Genomic DNA, 19,723 nt, shown 5'->3' with positions numbered 1-19,723 from the left:
GGCCAAAAAGAGGACAGAGAATCAGAGCACTTAAAACAGGAGAATGAGATGACAAGCTGATGAACATGTAAGCATCCCACCTGGTCTGCCTCACGGGAGAGCAGGGACACAATCCCAGTTTCCTACGCTCCGGGTTGGCACAGAGGGAATGGAAAGAGGAAAAGTTCAGTCTTGGAGGTTTGCGGTCAGTGGCCTTCCTGCAGCAGGGGAGCTCTTGTCGTGCAAGCAATGCAATTTGGGACCTCTGTCCCTCCTACACACTTATTAACAAAACATCTCTTTCCCCTTTCCACTGAAGCATGACTCTAATTCTCTTATGGTACAGAATTTTTTCTATATTATTATTTTATGGGACAGTATCCAGCCCTTTATGACTTAAGTGCCAGAAGAATTGAAATCTAGCTTCTGTTCATATCACATTATGTTTAACATGATTATAAAATTTAACAAAAGTGTTACAAGAATACTACAAAGTAGGATGTGGCACTTCCCTCTCAACACATAAATCAAATGCTACCAAGGTACTTCAAGATTTCAAGATGCAGAGGAATGACACAGTTAATGTTTTTAAGCTGTTCATACTGTTCTGCACCAGATGGTTTTAGTGAACTACATGGTTTTATTTTCCTTATTCCTACACTTTTGGGGAGCCTTCCCCTCCCCCTCCCCTTTTTTTTTTCATGGCCATTCCCATCTCAGTCTACAAATATAAACTAAGTTCTCTTTTGATCTTCTTGATGCTTGGTAACTTATTTATTGGTGTATGCTAGCTCTGATGCAAAGTAGTTTTACTTGTGTTCCTTAGAAGTCCATTAAATGCTTAGAAAGTCATGTTACTCACCAGAATTGTCATCCAATACCCCCTCTATTTCAAAAACATTCTTCATTGGTTAGAGATAAATCTGCATCAAAACAGCCATGACTCTAGATGTAACCAACTTAGTAGACTCATGGTACATAACATTAATATTAATGCTCTAACACAAAGGAAATGGATCAGACTCAATTTTATATTTGTACTAACAAAATCAAGTTTGCACACAGATGCCACATTGGATGGTCTTGGAGAATGGCAGCTATTACAAGGACCCAAACCAGGCATAGAATGCACTGCTCCACCACCATCCCTTGACACAGCTTTGTTTAGGAGCGGAGCATCAGTTCAGGTCATGAGCTATCAAGACCTATGGACATGAGCTTGTTTTGAACAAGGAACTGGTTTTGATATTTAAAAACAGAGGATTACTGAACCTTTAATCTTTTATTCAGCTGTTGTCTGCCCTTGTAACACCACTTGTGAAGACTTACAGATGCTAAAAGGTTAGGTACCTACCTGCTACACCCTCTTTCCTCCCTCAGGCTATTCTTACCATTTCTCTTGCCAGTGTCTGTGCACTACCAAATGAAGTGAAATCAAGAGCTGATGCTCTGAAGGCCTATACAGCTCCTGACTGGAACAACTTCCAATGACCACTGGCAAGGGTCTCCCTCTGAACCCTGGATACAGAACTGGAAGGTGTGTAGCTCCCTTAAGACTCCCTCTTTTGAATAAAGTACTGAAATACCATTTCTCCTCTGCAATTTTTTATCTTCTTATATTTTATTTGGAGGCATTGCCCAACAGAAGCCTGCTTTAGAAGCCTTTTTTGTTTAGTTAAAGAAAGAAAGAAAGAAATTGCTTTCAGATAAAATGCATTTGCAGTTTAAATACACAATTCCACTTTAATTTCAGAAAAGGGTCTTTCTTGGCAGTACCATACAGAAGTATTTGAAATGCATTAACACTTCGGCAGATGCTCAGAATCAAACAACTTAATAGGCATCAACTTTTTTTCAAATAATTGCAAAGCTTCGATTTAGCCTTTTGCATACCTTGCATAGTTAATTACCTAGGCTTTAATGTTTACATGCAATGAGAGTATCTACAGCTATAAACTACATAATTTATAATTGATGTAAATGGGTGTTATTATGTCAATTAGGCAGCTGTGTCCTCCACCTTCTCAGTAAACAGAAATGAGTGATAAACCGAGTTTGCCGGGAGAGCCCCTCTTCCCTTCCTAACAGATAAAAATAAATTACCTAGGTAGACCAGGTTGTCCAATTGTTCTCTGGTGAGGTGGATGTTATATGTGGGCCCTCTCTTTTGACCTGTTGACTGCAGCAAATGGTCAATCTCGTCACGCACCGCTGCAAGAGCTTCTGGGTGCCGCAGAAGATAATACATGGCCCAGAATGTAGCTGGAATCGTGTTTCCCACAGAGGCCCACAGGAAGGCAAAATGATGTGCTGGGAGAAAATAAGTGAAAAGGAAGATTAATAGCGTTTATTACACTGATTAGATTTGCAGTGTGCTAATTAAAAGATGTTAGGACACAGACCCAGCCAAGGATCAGTGAATGCTAATGAGGACCAATAGGCTTCTGAAGTCTAATTTTCTGCTTAATGAGAATAGTTTGAAATGTAATGTCGGGGGGGGTGGGGGGAATAAGGGGAGGAAATGCAGCTCAGTTATAATCTTTCTCATTATCACCATTAAGTATCTTGTTTTACCACCTCAGCACAAAAAAAAAATCAATTATCATAGAGGGTTGTTTCAGAGTAAAACATTTTATCATTAGCCAATTAGAAAGAACATAAAAAAATTTCAAGGTCGCCATTTTGCCTTTTTATTTCAAAGGTCTATAGTAAATTATTTTATTTTAGACAAGCAATCATTCATAAGTTTCCTACCTGCTTTGTCATAATCTCCAAGCAGCTCATATTTCTCAAATATATCTTGTCTGGCTTGGACCACTTTTGACCCTCCCAGCCATTTTGTCATGTTCTGAAGTAAAAAATGATGTATAAGCTCCTTCCGAACCTTCTTGGTAGCTCCTAGCAACTCAATTGGTATGTTTGCAGCTAAATAGGGAAAGCTGGCATCAAACTTGATAAATTTGTCTCTGATTTCACTAATAACTTTGTGGCCATCTGCAGCAGGAACTCTTCCATATAGTGTTACAAAACTGGCTTCAAACATTACAGAGCAGCAGAATTTGTACATTTTTTCTGTTTCCCAATCTGTTGCTTGTGAGCATTTCCATTCAAATATATCCTGGAGATTTTTCATCATGTGGTCAGAAATGATATCCAAAGGCTTGCCTTGTAGATACTGGTAGATTCTGTGCAGGTTTTCCTTGAGTTCAGGGAATTTTCCTTTTGACAAGGCTGGGTAGTCAAAAGTTTTGGATGCCATTTTATTAGCGAATTCATGAAATTCAAGTTGCTTGCTATTTCGGATGACATAGACGTATTGAAATGGGTCCATGATAAAGGTAATATATCTACCTGAATAGAAGAACAGAAAATAATTAAAGACACGTGCACTTTTATAATCTGGTGACACTTCCAGAAACAATAACTGAAAATAAGCCAAAGTCTGTGGAAAAAGAAAAGCAGAAAAAACCCCAAAACCCCAAAGCAAAAATACGTGAATAAACCTGCAAAGAAAAAAACTTTAAAAAACAGTGAAACAAATATTATTTAGATGGGATTTTTTTTTTGTCAGGATGCAGATTTAACTAGTGTACACTTTCCAGGCTCTTCTAAAATCCATGTGAAGCCATTTCCATGTAGACAGATCTGCTGTTTGCACCAACACTTGTGTGTGACCTCTTCAAATGTGGGGCTCTGAAATAATTTACTACTCAGGTCTAATTCATGAAAATACAGCGTGGAGTCATAGCAACGTTTGGAAACTGTAGGTTTTCACCAGCAGAAAGCGAGAAACATACACATTTCACCTGCACAGAGGAAAGTGAATGACGGGCTGGAGTGGAAAACATGCCACCTAGGCAGCTTTTTTCCAAGCAGATGACACAGGAACTCCTAATGTCTCAGTTAACTGCACACTGCAAACCCCCAACATTTAAAGCTTCTCTCACATGTGGCTCTTTTCACCTGAAGCTTTGCTAAGTCTTTGTTAAGAATGTGCTTAGTATCCATAACGTGACTAACTTAGTTTATAAATGTGAATTCACAGCCTACAATGTAGCAGGTACCACTTTTAGCACAGGTTTCACTTTGGGATACACACTGTCCCAGAGCTAGGATCCATTGTTTCAGAATGCACCACCAACTTCCTAGCCTCCCCAGGGTCCTTAATGAGGTGACACAGTGACACCTTCAGTTCCTTGTACAGAGGGATAGGAATGCATCAAGTTAAACGCTTTTTCAAATTCTCCCTGCCAGAGAAGTCCCGCAATTTCTCCCTAAAATTTCAAGTCAATTGCTGAAGAAAAGCATTTGGAGGAACTACCATGAATCAAAATCTAACACTCCCAAAGCTCAATTAAATCTTAGCTCTTTATAGATGGATATAAATTTAGAGTTCCTGATTCTTATCTTGAATGAAGAGGTGCATTAGGGAAAAAGGGTATCTATTAAAATGTACACCTTCTCTGTGAAATATCCCAGTCACAAACTCAGGGAAAGAGCAAAGCTTCCAGCACTTACACTCTAATTCTGTCTCACTAAAGGGACAAATCTCCTTTGATTTTAATGGGAACACTACATGCCTAACTGCGGACCAAATTTGGCTCTGTGACAGATGTCCAGAGATAAAGTAGTCACTATCACTAAAAATGTCAAGTATCCATGGTTACCATATAGTGACATCTGAATTATCATAGTTATCTCATATTCTGATTTATATACACACACTGTGCTCTATGGTATCTGGGTACACTCCGGACTTTCTCAACAGTTACCAGGTCCCATAATCCCCCTCCCAATTACATCAGCTGCAATCCCAGTGAACTAGTAAGGAAATGTAAAGGATATATCAAGACAGAATTTGAACCCCTTTTATTTTTTTGTCAACAGTGTGTGAAGGTTTTCAAGATATTAACGGATTTTGTTTAACTCTAACACATTCAACCATAGCTATAAATTTTATTTTAAAGAATAAGTATATTGAGAAACCAGCATGAAAGAGAGATCCTGAATTCTCAGTCCCTTTTTGACCTCCTCTGCCTACCGAGGCTAACAGGAATTTTTAGTCCTGACCTCTTCAGGATCTTTGTTAAGAGTCTTAGAATTACTCTCTTTCCAGCTTTCACCTACTTTCCTGCACTTTATTGAGGCTACCATCTTTGTGATCAAAGCTTGGAAAGAATGCCCATTGGAGCAATTTTTAATAAATAGATTTGGAGTGTTATTAACCCTAAAGATGAAAGCTGGCTTCTTAACTTTGCATTTACAGGGTAAACAATTTAAGTTAAGATTTTTAATTAATATTAATTTAAACCATCTGTCCACCATCTGCTTATTTCTGATGCAAAATATGAGTTTCTTTGTGATCTTTAATCAGACACTTAGCAAACGCACATCAATTCTTATCATTTTTAAGAAAATTATTTTCAGCAAATTAGTTTTCAGACAAACAAACTATTTTAAAAATAATTTTAAATCAGAACTCACTCACCACTAGCACATACTTTGAAAAAAAAAGTCCCTGAAAAAAAAAAAGAATATTACAGATCCTGTTTTTATTATTCTCATCAGGTTCCTGGTAGCAAAAAGTAAGTATGTACCAAAATACAATTCATTTTGTAGAATCAGTTCAGGCTCCAGACCACATCACTGCAAGGCAACAACATATATAATCACATAAACCAAAATATATCTTGTTGCTGCATTTAATAAGAGTCCAGATAATCAGAAAAGTGTAACCCCCTATAACAAAAGCAGTTTGTTTATGTATGCCACCGAGAATCTAATTTTAGATCTCTTAATTAGAAACGTACTAAAACCTAGGGCTAATTAATGGCAGTTAGAAAGTTGTGAGAGTGGGTATGGGAACTTTTAACAATTACAGTCATCCTTGCACACAGAGGCACTACATGGCTACACTGCTTACCCCAGTCTCCTCCATACAGGAACAGATTGCTAATTACAAAACCGTGCCCCAACACCTCCTCTACACCCTGAACAGCAAACATCCAAAGTGGAACAAACTTTCTCACCTCAAGTTACGATTCTAAATTTTTTAAGTGCCAATATGGTCCTTAGTTATGCTTTTTAAATCATGTCCTTGGCCTCAGTGAGGTTTCTTCCCACTGGTTGTCCCTGGTGGTGTCAGAGACCAATAAATTAAAACCTTTCATAAAGTTTTCAGTTATTATTTGGTATTTTAAAATTCAGCTTCCCCCTCTACTCCCAGGTCTTTCCACCCCAGCTAATGCCAAGACAATCTCTGGAAAGTAACCTTTTCCGAAATCAATTCAGAATCTTTATACTCATGAGTTTCCATCATAGTACTAGAAAAGATAATGCCAAATCAGCCAAAAATGGAGGCATACTACCATCTCCACAAATCAGGTAGCTTTAAATATTGAAGGTATTTATATGGAAACCACTAGAGACGAAGCTTATCCTTGTTAGCTTTTAAAAAACCCTTCAACACCAAGAACTAAGTAGACATGTACATATAGAAATGTCATACTCCAATTCTCTATACTTTAAGTTACTGAGCTATTTTATTTAATACAGTAAAAACAAATCAAAACAAGAGATGTATCCTTGTTTCTGCAAAAAGCCCTCTGATTTTTTTTTTTAATGGCTACAGAGAATTCATACTTCATTATCCAATTCTTCGGTCTGCATTACACCCATGCCGCAAATAGCCTGGTTATCTCCACTTAGTTTCTACAGTCTCGTAGAAATAGAAGATTGATGTGGAAAATATGAAAATTGTCAACTTTGGTAAATCTGAGCACAGAAGCCAGTATTTGTATGATAGTTAAGAAATTACTCTAATAATGCATTCTGGAGCTTTTTAATGCTAATGATGAAAGACAAGCATTTCAGATGGCATCTAATGATGGATGTTTTTTCGGTAATGCTTGCAGCAGGCTTCAGCCTAGTAAGGACTTAATGTAAATTACCTTTTGCCTACGAGAGAAAAATGTGATATATTACTGTAGGTGTATCATGCCTTAAAGAAAAGAATGGCTTAGCAGCAGTATTCAAAAAGGTAAACGTGCTTAGTAAAAAACAATAGGATTATTTTATTAAAAGGTGAGTTAGTCTCAGAGAGAACGTTGCAGGGTTCATTATCACTCCTATCAACTTGAGAGGAAAAGGACACAAAGTTTAATCCTGAGAAACAAAGACAAAACTGTTTCAAGCTCTTTAAGTTCTTACCTAGCCGTCTGCCTATGCTGCTGACCCTTAACAAGCAGAGAGGCTTGGGAAGTATGATCATCTCAATGCCACAGACTCTCTCCCTCTTTCCCCTCCTTACTCTTTTCTTTTCTGGTTTTTTTTTTTTTTTTTTTTTTTTTTTTTTTTTTTTTTTCCCCTAAGACTATCGCATTTACGTAATCGTCCTCTTATTAGGGAGATTCTGCTGAACTGCTGACAATGATGTACAGTGGTGCTGCGCTGGCATGACGTTTGGGGAAAACGATTCTGCTGCACCACCACACAAAACCAATTAGAGAACTATTTTCTGCGACAGGTCAGGAATTTACATTGTTTCTCATAGAAAGATGTGCTTTTTAATTTCTTTATTAAGATGACATCCATGTCCCTTGCGACTTTTAGGGATGACAATCATTTGCTCATCACATGGGAAAGTACAATCAGCAAAATCGCATTACCGGTACGGGACAACGCCAGAAACTCCAAGCATCGTTCCGCATTTTCCAAATGAACTAGTTTGAGAACCAATAATTAGAACAATGTATATTGATAGAATTTTTTGACAGGACCTTTAGACATCCACCAGGGGGGTAAAGTAATGATAGTCCGCATACAGCTGGCTATGCTATGTTTGCCGAGCACAGAAACATCATCTTTGTCAAATCAGTAAGACATACAGAAATCCTGTGTGCCTTCGGATCAGGACACGATAGGAGATACTAACTAGCTTTGGTTTCTTCCCTGACTTGAGGATGACAAACTATTTCTCTTTAGTGAAGTCCTGATGGTCAGCAATTTTATACTGAAAAAGAGAACTTAAAGTGGTGTCTCTGTTAGGACAAATTGACAAAATCAAACATTGCCCTGCACAAGACTGAAATGATATCCAGAACTAACTCCATTTACCTCAGTTTTTATCAAGGGAGGCACGGCTCAAAACACTTGAACACAGGGGGATTATTCGAGATGGGATTTGGTTTATCATGGAAATAGAAATTTCTGAAACTAAATTACACTCAAAGATTGTTTATACACAAACTTCTAAACACAGTCTTGCCTAAAATAATAAAGAGGAAAAAGAAATAAATATCTGATTAAACACTTTTACAATTGTGAAGTATGACTGTATCCAGTTTTATGAATATACTAAGATAATATCTGAATTATACTTATTAATCAGTATTTGTAAGAAGCCAAAACTGTATTATAGTGTGAATTCAAATTAACAATAAAAAAGACTGTATTTCAACAAGGCTTGGTGTTGTACTGTTTCAAGCTCACTTTCAAGTTGCAAAAAATCTGATCATACCAGTTTCCAGAAAAAAAATCTTGAATGAAATTTTAAAAAAGCACATAATGAATACAGTAAAAATTCTCTTCCAAAGGAATAAAAAGACAGATTTGTAAAAGGAAGAAAAGTCTTATTAATTAAACACATGGCTTGCGATTAAATTAATTGACTTTTTTTAAAAAAAAATTCATTTCAAAATATTAGTTATATGGAAATATAAAGCTAATTCTACTGCCCTAAAATTTAAAAGCAAGCTTTATACTTTACACTTAACGATTTTGTTTCAAACTCCATAAAATTACACAAATAACTAAAAATTATTTGGAATAAAGTTGATCATTTGAACAAGGGTATCAGTTTGTAAAGGTGCAGAAGATGATTATAACGATCTATATTAATAAGAGCTTGCCTTTCTGAACACAAGAAAATACTGGATTTTATATTGACTTGAGCAAAAAGTAAATCTCTATAGATAGATGTAAATTTATATATGTAACTTTCATTTAGGATTTTGGTTTTATTCTATGTTCTTCTTCCACAGGTAAGTATCTATGTGAAATCACTCAAATGTTTGTATTCAATCTAGCTTAGTAATACAGTTATAAATACAGGAAGCAGGAAGGTTATATCATACTTTATTATATCGTTATTTTCAGCAAGCATGATTAGAGTAAGAGGCTGGCACCGGGAAGCTTCTGTGTTCCAGTCCCGATTGTATCACTGAGTCAACGTGTCATTCATTCCCTTGTGTTCCTGTCAACCAGTTGTAAAATGTGTGAGAACAAATTCTGCACTTTTTTTCTTAAGTGTTTTCTAAATTTAATCTGATATTTTTCTGTGCAGTGTCAAGATGATGCTAGTTCGCCCTTCTTTATGAAAAAAACCACCAATTCACAATTAAATGTGCTGGCAAAATCTATGTTCAAACAGTACATACCTACAAAATCTGTCAAAATACATATATACTTAGAGATGTAAATAAATCCACACAGTGATAGTGATAGTGATATTTTATAGGTAATTATTATGCTTACAATATCTGCAGATTTGAGGGATTTTTATGGGTCTATGCTAGAGAAAAATGTTTTGGGTTAAGGAAGTTCCTAAACTAAACATTTGGATTAGTATTTAACTTCACTGATGGAAAAAAATAAAGATACATACTAAAATATTTCTCACCAGCAATATGAACAGTGAAAATATCTCCAAATTTCTTTTGCTGATCCAGTAAGAATTTGTAAGCATCTTTTCTAAAAATCAAAGCTTTTCCAAGGTAAGGAATCCAGCCATTTATTAGTGGAGGCTCTCCAGTCTTTCTGTCAAAAACAGGAAAAAAAAAAATAGGAGTTAACTTTGGCATGAGAGCAACTCATCTTTATGTCTATTTATATATTACACTGAGACCCGCCATTTACATCTATAATTTCTGCAATGTATAATATGTTGTACAGAAAGTTCTTCAGATATGATGGCAGGTTAAATCTAATCACACCTCTGAGCACCGAAGGCTCCATGCGGTGATTAGGAAAAATAAGTGAGAGAAATTGAGACGCATTTAACTACAGGTTGTCCAGTTATAACCATCAAGTTATGAACACAGAAAAATGACATTTGGTAGAAAAGCTCCCAGCAAAGAGTCATCTCATTTTCAATATTTGGTGTGTCAGAGGAAGATGTATTGGAAGGCAATTATGACAGATTTAGGTAAATAGGACGCCGACACACCGCACAAAACAAGTATCCTTACAGATAACATTTTAGTAATTTCAGTTTACCAGCAAAGAGAACAACCATTCTAACCAAATATTGTTAAAATACAGGATCACAATACAGGCTGAACATTAATAAATATTGGTGTCTTTATATTTATAGTCTACGACAGAAATGGGTCTGGACAGTTAAGGAAGAAATTCCAGGTACTGATGTTTGCATCCCAGTTTAAAAAAGCAGCCATGGCACGTTAGTTATCTTTACAGAATATTATAAAATACCTCTTAAGAATCTACTAAGTTACATTTTTCTTTAAAAGGAAAACAGTTTCCCACTCTGACTGCAAGTAAATATCCTTCCTTCATGCTGGTTTTTAGTTGCTTGAATCTGATTTACAACAAAGAAACATAAAGCGTGCTTGTTCTGGAAGGGATTAAAACAAATATTCACGAACAACTCTGCTGCTACATCCCATCTGTGAAGGTGACTTATACTACATGCAGAACAACTCATTCTGATTAAACACAAGATATTTACTAGCTTGGATCTAATCAAAGATCAAGGGATCACAAGCTTTACTACTATCATACACAGCATGGATTTTTATGTAGCTGGATTAACCCTATCATAGTCGCATTCACCCCTGAACTGCTGTAACACAAATGAAAAAAAAAAATTAAAATAACCATTGTATGCTATATTTACCTTTTAGTTTTACTTTCATAATTAAAACTTTTTGAGCAGGAAAATACAAGCCAGAGATTTGCTCACTTACTTTAAAAAAGTTATTATAAATTTAATTTACAGATAAACAGATGTGGCTAAACCAAGCTGCATATTTTGATCTCTTTCTGTTTAACTGAATACTAACTTCAAATTTAAGTTTCCAAGAACATCCTTTTGTCCTCTGGAAAAGCAGTACATCTTCTTGTCTGACAGTCTCCCAGCCAACAGTGTGCCTTTTTAATTTCCTTAAGTTTTGTGGCTTTGGTGTTTTGTTTGGTTGTTTTGTAGTGTATTTTTTATATTGAGGAGAAGGTGGAGCCCCTCTTTCTTCAATACCTCCTAGAAACCACTGCACTAATCATCCTCTAGCAGTCAAATAACAACATTATTTACTGAAGTGGTCCAGAAAACTTTGTAATGTTTAATTCTGTATTAAGTGAATAAAAGCAAAGAACTAATCTGAGATTACATGAGAGGGATCACTAGCCCTGGAAGCATAGCAGCCAACTTGATACCCTCAATTATCCCTCCCAAGCCCGTAAAGAATCTGGATGATTTACCCATTTTTTCCCCTACAGACTATTAAGTCCTGAGAGTGTCTGCCTTTCACTTCCCTCACTGGACACTACATCCTGTAAGTAGCATCCTGACAAATATTTAGACAGGCTTTTTGTCATCTTCTAATTGAATGCATATAATTTCACCCTCCATGTTCTGTCATTCGGTCAGAAGCTGTATTCTTCACAAGCTCTCTGCCGGGTAAAAAGAAGGCAGCTCAGAAATCCAGGGGAAAATTAACTTAATGCTCCAAGTCTTCGGGATCACATCAGGGAGACATTTTGCTATTGCAAAGACGTGAGGGTCATCGTTCACTTCAGACATGTTTAGCTCAGCAGCAATAAGCTTAACACTGTTAAACACTCTGTCAGGGCTATGTGGCTTTCAGAGGAAAATATAACACCAGTTCAACTTACGACCCACAGCAGACTGATAACAGAAATGTGTCTTCATTTCTTGCTTTTTGTCTCTTTGGAAGATGGAGGTCATCTCCCCGAGTTATCGATGTCTGCTAACACACGGCAAAGAAGAGAGCGGCCACTTGTATTTTAGTGCCTCCCCTAATCCAGTGCTTCTCCGCACAAACTTTCAAAAGTGGTTGGCAGTGCAGCCAACCCCATCTCCTGAGGGACCCTTACCTGTATCCCAGGTATCTCTAGGAGCCTTCATTAACTTTGGATGCAAAACGGAACCATTAACAAAGCCCACAGAAACTTTTACTGCTTAACTAATTTGCTCATGAACTTTAACTCTGGACTCATGTTTCACAGAAGTTGCAAAATTTGGTAATTAGGGAAAATATTATAGGGAAAGCATTAAAGTTACATTATACTCATGACAAATATATTGTTGCACCAAATGCAAAACATGGCTAAGAAATATAGAAGAGCACTATGAAGTGTTTTGATGGAAATTTAAGACTGCAACTTTTTTAATTTAAGCAGTCAGAATGTCTTACGGGTTACATTTTATTCAGGTCTAGTCTAACCGCTTAAATTCTAATTCACTTAACAAACCTCATGATATTCCCAGGTCTTTTCACTCCACATATTGGGCTGGTTTTGCTTCTATAGAGGAATATCTTTACTTGTCTGAGAAGCCTCCATGAAGTCAGTAAGACTTAACGAACAAATTTCTCACATATGTGAGTGAATTTTACAAATAAAGCATCAGCAACATGTCCAATGCAATCTATAAGTAGACGGATCAGTTACAAAGTGGAGGGAGAGCAACACTGTTATATCATCCATCATTGTTAAATGGATAATTACAAATGGCATTATGCAAAAATCAGCTGGCTACAAATACAGCCCATAAATAGAACGAACAGATTTTGATAACTGTAGTTTTTCTTTGCTTTCACAGAGAAAAGATACTTTCTTGTTAGCAAGTAATAGAGTTGCAACATCTACTTCACCAAAAAAGCAAAGTTTTGGAGTTTGTTTACAGTTTCCTTAAGGAAATTATTTTTCAGTTCACCTAAAACACAGAAGGCATTGACTCAGGTGTGATTATTTAGCTAGTGAGGTAAGGCAATACTAAAAAATTTGGGTGCTGTATCTATGTCTCCTATGCTAAGAAGCAGTTATGCAATAAAGCTGGAGAAAAATGCCTTCAACAACATAATTATTTTGGAAAATATTCAGTTTAAAAAATTACTAAATTCAATGTCTCTAAACATTATGCTTTCACATAAAGAAAGGGAATTATTTTGGAAACCCCAGTAAGGTAATTTGTAAAGGTCTCTGAACACTACTTTTATTTATTTATTTATTTATTTATTCATTTATAAGTTATAAAGAAAATATCCTAAAGATTCACAAGCAAGCAGACTATGACAACATAGTCTCTCATAGAAATATTATTGCTTTATAAAAGCACTCAAGACTATTCTTTTCTTGGTTACACCATTTCAACATCACTGCAGTGTGAGGCATTGGACCCGTGTAAATGAGAGGAGCATCTTTCTCATCTCACTGGTTATTTGTATTCCAAAGGAGCAGATGCCTTTCAAATTATGCAAAAACCCACAGCGCATCTTGTACTATAGCAGATGAACAGGTTAATTTTTCTTTTTGCACATAATAAATCATAAGTGCTTTAACACCCATAGTCGCATTTCATGAACATAAACCTTCTGTTTAATAATGTCTGTTTACAACTAGAATCAGACATACAGTAATCTCTTGCCTGGGATAAACATTAATCCAGATCTGTCTAGAAAAATTATACAATTCATTACCATAAGTAATCTCTATTGTGCCCCATGCTTAACCTTCATCTTTTTTTCTGTCCTATAATCTTGCAAATCCACTGGTGGTGTATGATTGGCATCTGGTGTTAACACAGCCTTCACTGCACACAGCACAGCTGAAGGAGCCCGACACGAGCACGTCACTCTGCAGGGTAACGCCAGTTCAGCTGACCGCTTTACACAACAACTTTCACCAAAGGCAGAAAAAACACCCAGAAGCCGAGGAGAAAAAGGTCTAACAATATCTTTTGACTTTGTCAGAGGGGTCATTTTCACTTTCCAAACCACCATTACCATCCACAAAAGCTAAAGGGAGTGCTCTGATTTTTCCATAGTATCTTCGGACAAACCATCATAATACCATGTCCAACCTGGAACACACCATGTCAGGGGACTTTAAGGAATGGAAATGGATTGGTACAGAGTAGAACAAAAGCTATTATGAACATGTCAAAGCAGTTAGAGATTATTCACAGGCTCGATCACAATATTTAAGCAACAAGACATGACAGACAGTGTCTTTCCAGGGGCTTATGAACACTCTAACTGTGAGGAAAAGAATGAGGCCAAAGGCTTCAACCCCTAGAAAGGTAATCCCCAGAAATGGGATGTCTGGAATGTCTTCTTGTATTATGAGAGAGAGAACACAGGAAACTTAGGACAGGAGGAAGCCAGTGAACCTATTTTTTTTTTTTTTAATTTAGCAGTTACAGTTTTCCCCTAGACCTACTTATAGGTGTTCTACCTCTATGAGGACAGAAAATAAAATTTCCCTTCAAATATTTGGCCGCAATGCAATTCCTGACATAAAACTATGTGTGTCTTAAATCCTCACCCAAATTATCCGACTCAGTGATCTCCTGGAACTCTAAATCTTCCAGGTTGAATACACGCAGTACAAAAAAGCATTCCCTGCAGAACAAGCCAGATGAGAGTTTTAGCAGTATACGATCTTTTACCCTTGAATTCTCAGCTTACATACTTCTTGTGTAGGTAAAAACATTGCTCCTATCTGATCACTGTTTTCAGGTTTGTGGGGAGTAAACGGATGCACCACCTTAAGAGAGACATGGATTGACTTGATGAAGAAGTGAGTCCTGGATAGAAAAATCCTTACACTGCTACTGCCTATACTCATGCCTAGGTAAAGTGGTTTCCATACTGCAGTACTAAAAACCATCTCTTTTTCATTAGGATAAAAATTACTTGCAAAAGAAAAGGACAAAGACTCAGAAAAAAAAGTAGCAAATACACTTTTGAGCACACCAAGGAGAGATGAGTTTATCTGCACTCCCGAAAAGAGCAGTACAGCAAAACAAACTCTAGTGGTAATGTGAGAGAAACTGGGAGAAATGCTGACAAAAGCAAATGAAAGTGAGTTTCAAGCCAGTGAATTTTTATAGTGATTTTTTTCCCAGTAAAATGCAATCCTTTTGTTGAAAGTTTTTCATGTCAAAAATTTCTGGGATTTTAACAAAAATAATTTTTTTCTCCTTTAAAACCATACAAGGTTTTGTTGCTAAGATCTCCAACTGTAATCTGTTCACCACAGGAGGATCTTCTTTTCTCTCTCTTCTAATAATTTCATTTAGGTGATCCCCAAATATCCAAAAAATACCAAGACTCAATAACTCATTCAGTAACTCCAAAATATCACTCTAAAAATCTTATCCCTCTGCAATTTAGGCTAAATTATATCAAGAATTGTACGTTGACATTGTACATAGCAATTCTGCACACTGTATGGAAGGACACATCTATAAATTTGCCTAAAAAGCCAAAATGCAAGTAAATGCCATTGTGGGAAAATAATCCAAACAGTTTTAAAATGGAAACCCACTAAAAAAGAGCTTGTGGCTCAAGCTTTATCAGGGGCTGAAAATTCTGAGAAATTTTATGTTACCAAATGTAATGTAAAGTTTCATAACAGCCAGGATAGGAGTCATGGAGAAGGCAAGACCTGGCCAGTGCAACAATAATTCATCAGCATTAAAAATCAATACAAATTTAGTGCTCATAGCCTTCATTTTGTAATCTCACTTTGCTTCTGCTCTGGGTGAAGGCTGTGAGAGCAGCCACAAGTACTCAACATTTTCCCTGATCAAGCTCAAGGTTATTCTATTACGTTTTACATTTGAGGTTATTTGTCCAGCCCAGGACTTTTCCTTTCTTAAGTCAACTTTAATCAAAGAAAAATAGGCTAGGCAGAGATGATGAGAGGTTACTTATTTCATACCTGGTACCCCAAGTAGGGTGCTGTGCACTAGCATCTTCCTTATTTTTTCTATGCCCTTCCTGAAGATACTCAATAACAGAGTCTCCCCAAGCAATCTGTTTCTCCTCATATCTGACCTTTATCTTCATGTTGCACCTCAAACCCACTACTTTTCACTCTCTCTGCAAAGGAGAAGAGAATATATGATTCCCTTCACTTCTGCAGGAACACTTAATGTATTTAAAGGTATCATTTAGTGTTCTTTAGGTCAAACAACCTCAATTCCTTCCAGTATTTCCTCATAACTATTATCTGGATCTCTACATACTTGTGTCACTTCTTTCTTGATTTTCCAACATTAGCCCACACCTATCTCTGTGGCAGTGTCCTGCCTGGAGCACAGCAGAGCAATTGCCTATCACATCTTAAGGGTGACACCCTTTGCATCCCAGCATAACTTCAGTTTTCTGTGCAAAAACACCACCGTGTTGATAAAAATCCAGCTTGGGAACCATTACAGCCCTCAGCCTTTTCCCAGAGAAAAGACTGTGCTCCCATCCAGATGCTATCGATTAGTCCTCTGTGTTTTCCAGTTTGCCATTTGGAATGCTAATCCCTCCTCTGCAGGCTCGCAGACACTCCTCTTTAGGTATTATCTACAAACATAAACAATTTTTTCCTCATATCGTGTGAGAAGGAAGGCATCAGAATATGAAGTCCACCTGTATTTCCTTTTACTCCTACTAGGAACATATTTATGCTGCACATAAACTGAGTTTACCAGAGAGAGCCCAGTGACTTTTGTCTGATATCCCTCTCTTTCTTAATTCATTCCTGCACTTCAATATACTGCTTTGCTGCAACACATGTTAAAACTATACGCAGTAAATGGCTCATAGTAGGAAATCATATTAACCGTCTGGCCTGGAAGTGACAAGTGAAGTGTGGATAAGAATGTCAGCACTCCCCACAGAAATATATTCAAACAGGCAGAAATCATTCCTTACGTAATAAAGAGCAAACAAATAAATTCAGGAAATCTCAGAAACAGTGGTGGGACATTATCACATTTTAAAAACCCTGGTAACAAGGAAAGAGAGGAGAATGCTAGATGAAAAAATATTGCTGCTTCTGTATGCAGCAACAGTGTTTTCTTTGAGAATGTAGAATATAATTTCAGAAGTAAAACATAATTACTGTAAAAATCAAATATTGTTTTCTATAAAACTGCATGCTAAATAATGCAGGATGATCATTAGAACAAAAAAGGTGATGAAAATAGACCCTTCATTTAATGCAACTGAGCCATCCATTAGTTTGGAATCTTAGTTAACCAGACATCTCCATAATCACCAGAGAGAAAAGGAGCTTTTTGGAAGTATTGGTCTCTATTAATGATACAGATAGAATTGTTCATCTAGGTAGCCAAGATGATGGCTCCCCTAGATTTCCCCTAATTCTGTCTTGTCTTTTCTCATATTTGTTTTTTGATGTCAGTTTTCCTGACCCACTCATATGAAAACATTTTTCTCTTGCCCCTGATTCCTCTGCATACTTCCACCCTGGCTGCCCAACCCTCTCGGGATGCCTCCATGGACCTGCCACGACCATCCAGCCCCTTTCCCACCCACTGTTAACTTTCTTCTCAAACCAAGCTCCTGTTCAGATCTGGGGAGCCTCTGCTCTCATCTCTTGAAATATGTTCTTAGTCCAGGTATTGTCCACCTGCTTTCCCTTCCAGTACATCCTCAGTCAAACCTCTTCTTGAATCCTGACCACCACTGTCACCACTGTGACCCACACACACACCGTGCTGGCGTGGAGAAGGAGTGAGGCGGCTGGTGAGTCTTGTCCAGTTTCCCCAGGCTGACTCTGTGCTCTCCTGTCTTCCCACACCCATCTGTTGTCTCCTGTCTTAGGCAGAGCCAGGAGCAGCCTTTCTACAATGTCTGCACATTGTTCACTGCAAAACTGATCCTCAGTTGTGAGATCAATGAGTACCAGTAAAATCATTCCCTCTCTCCAGCTCCCCTTTCAGGGAGGATTAGCCATTTTCAAGAAGCAAATACAATTCACTCAGGATGCATGTGTGTGTACACATGTATTCATCAATTAGGTGTATATATCAATCAGATTATGTGTATATAAGCATATTTGTTTCTATATGCACACACACATGCATTTATGCAAACAAAGATCACATCATAGGAAAAACTGAGTGGTGCCACAATTTCATTTTTTTTTTGTAGCAGCAACACAAACACTTTCTATGTTGTAACACAAACAGTTTTATTGTAATGTTTTGGGTTTTAGCAGAAAGTTTATGATGTTATAGCCATGGTGGCATTGTACTGAGTGCATTATATACCATTAAAGACCAGCAACAGACCACTGCAGAAAACTGCTCCTTCCCTCACTCTGTCTACCATGCATAGAATTTTCAAATACCAGCAACCCACTCCTGATTTATTGAAGTAATTAACTAGAAAATGGGACCACTTACTCTGTCTAAAAAAATCTCCATGTGTATACCTTTAGAAGAGGAAAAGATTTTGCATTTTATCATTTTACAAAAAAGATGCAGTACAGCTAAGAAGATTTTTAATTAACAATTTCATGACTCCCACAGTTATGGCCATACATTCCCCACGTGGAAGCACAGAAGCACATGGCGAACTGCAAGCAATTTCCCTCCTCTCCCCCATGAGCTTCAGATGTCAGACATTTCACAAATTGTATTACAGAATTAACAGTCAGGACATATTTTGCTCAAAAATGTATTGAAAAATTCCAAAGTATGGTCTCAACAGTTGGATAAACACAAAAATACCCCAGGTACCTTACTCTGTTCAGTTATTTGCAAATAAACTCAAAGTTGATATAATGAGAGAAGGTAACTAATCCTGTCAGTAAGGCATTTATCACAGGAAAACAGCATTTGAATACTGCACTTAAGTGAATGTTTCAAAAGCTTTAAAGCCTTTACAATGAACACAGTATTAGTAGGTCTTCTTGTCTTTCAAAGATTACTCAAATTTTCTTTCCAGATACTTCTTTTCCCTCTCCTCCTTCCAGTGCTACAGACCTATTGCACACATCAAGAGAAAGTCTTGTAACGGGATTCCCCACATTCATTCTCTCCTGCTTCATCTCCTGCCTAGATTAACATCTCAGTTTCTCCATCTGAACTGATTTTACTTCTCTCAGCAGAAACTGCAGGTGATCAAGTACATTTCAGCAGAAAGCATGCTGCAATCTGCACTCTATGTTTGGCTTTTCACTAGTTGCAACAAGTCTCTCCTCCTTTTTCCCCTTCCTAGAGGTGCTTCTGCATTCTTCACCCTTCTTCCAAAACTTCTCTTCCATTTCACTTGCACCTTTCCCTCCCTCTCTCCCTCTGAGCTCTGTTCTGGCTCTGCCCCTGCATTCAAGAGCATATGGGTCTTTTTCAAATCAGACTTTCTCATAGTTCACATTGGGTAAGTCCTATCCCTGCCTTAACAAGCTGCCACAATTAGGGAGCCACAAATCCAATTACTTGCAAATGTATTTTCCTAGGTCTGTGCAGTGATACTTTTCACACAAATGTACGTATGAGCAGCGTTGATGAATTCTATAATTCATACTATGCACTATGAAACAGCAATCTGATGGACTCTTGGGTCTGAAGTGAGTGGATATGAAAAGTGCGGTCTTTTACTAAGCAATCTTGGGTAGGACTAGACTGAAACTAGATCTCTCATTATGAGGGGAATTCTGAAGTATCCTAAAACATTTTTAT

The 19,723-nt window shown here is 37.2% G+C and overlaps 1 protein-coding gene across 1 annotated transcript in view; it reads right to left on the bottom strand.

Moving 5' to 3' along the window:
• CYP7B1 (cytochrome P450 family 7 subfamily B member 1) overlaps positions 1 to 19,723 on the bottom strand; it is a 125,275-nt gene that overhangs the window by 12,381 nt on the left and 93,171 nt on the right. Inside the window, exons 2-4 of the mRNA XM_066180603.1 lie at positions 9,659 to 9,795; positions 2,734 to 3,330; positions 2,083 to 2,289 (exon numbers count right to left, since the gene is read on the bottom strand). Of these exons, the coding sequence (XP_066036700.1) occupies positions 2,083 to 2,289; positions 2,734 to 3,330; positions 9,659 to 9,795 (941 nt within the window). The remainder of the gene's footprint in view (positions 1 to 2,082; positions 2,290 to 2,733; positions 3,331 to 9,658; positions 9,796 to 19,723) is intronic.

This window comes from Chamaea fasciata, unplaced genomic scaffold (genome assembly GCF_029207755.1).
Source record: "Chamaea fasciata isolate MVZ Bird 193981 ecotype frontalis unplaced genomic scaffold, bChaFas1.0.hap1 SCAF_1, whole genome shotgun sequence".
NCBI lineage: Eukaryota > Metazoa > Chordata > Aves > Passeriformes > Sylviidae > Chamaea > Chamaea fasciata.
Note: the sequence above shows the minus strand (reverse complement) of the source record. Positions and strands in the feature narration are given on the sequence as shown.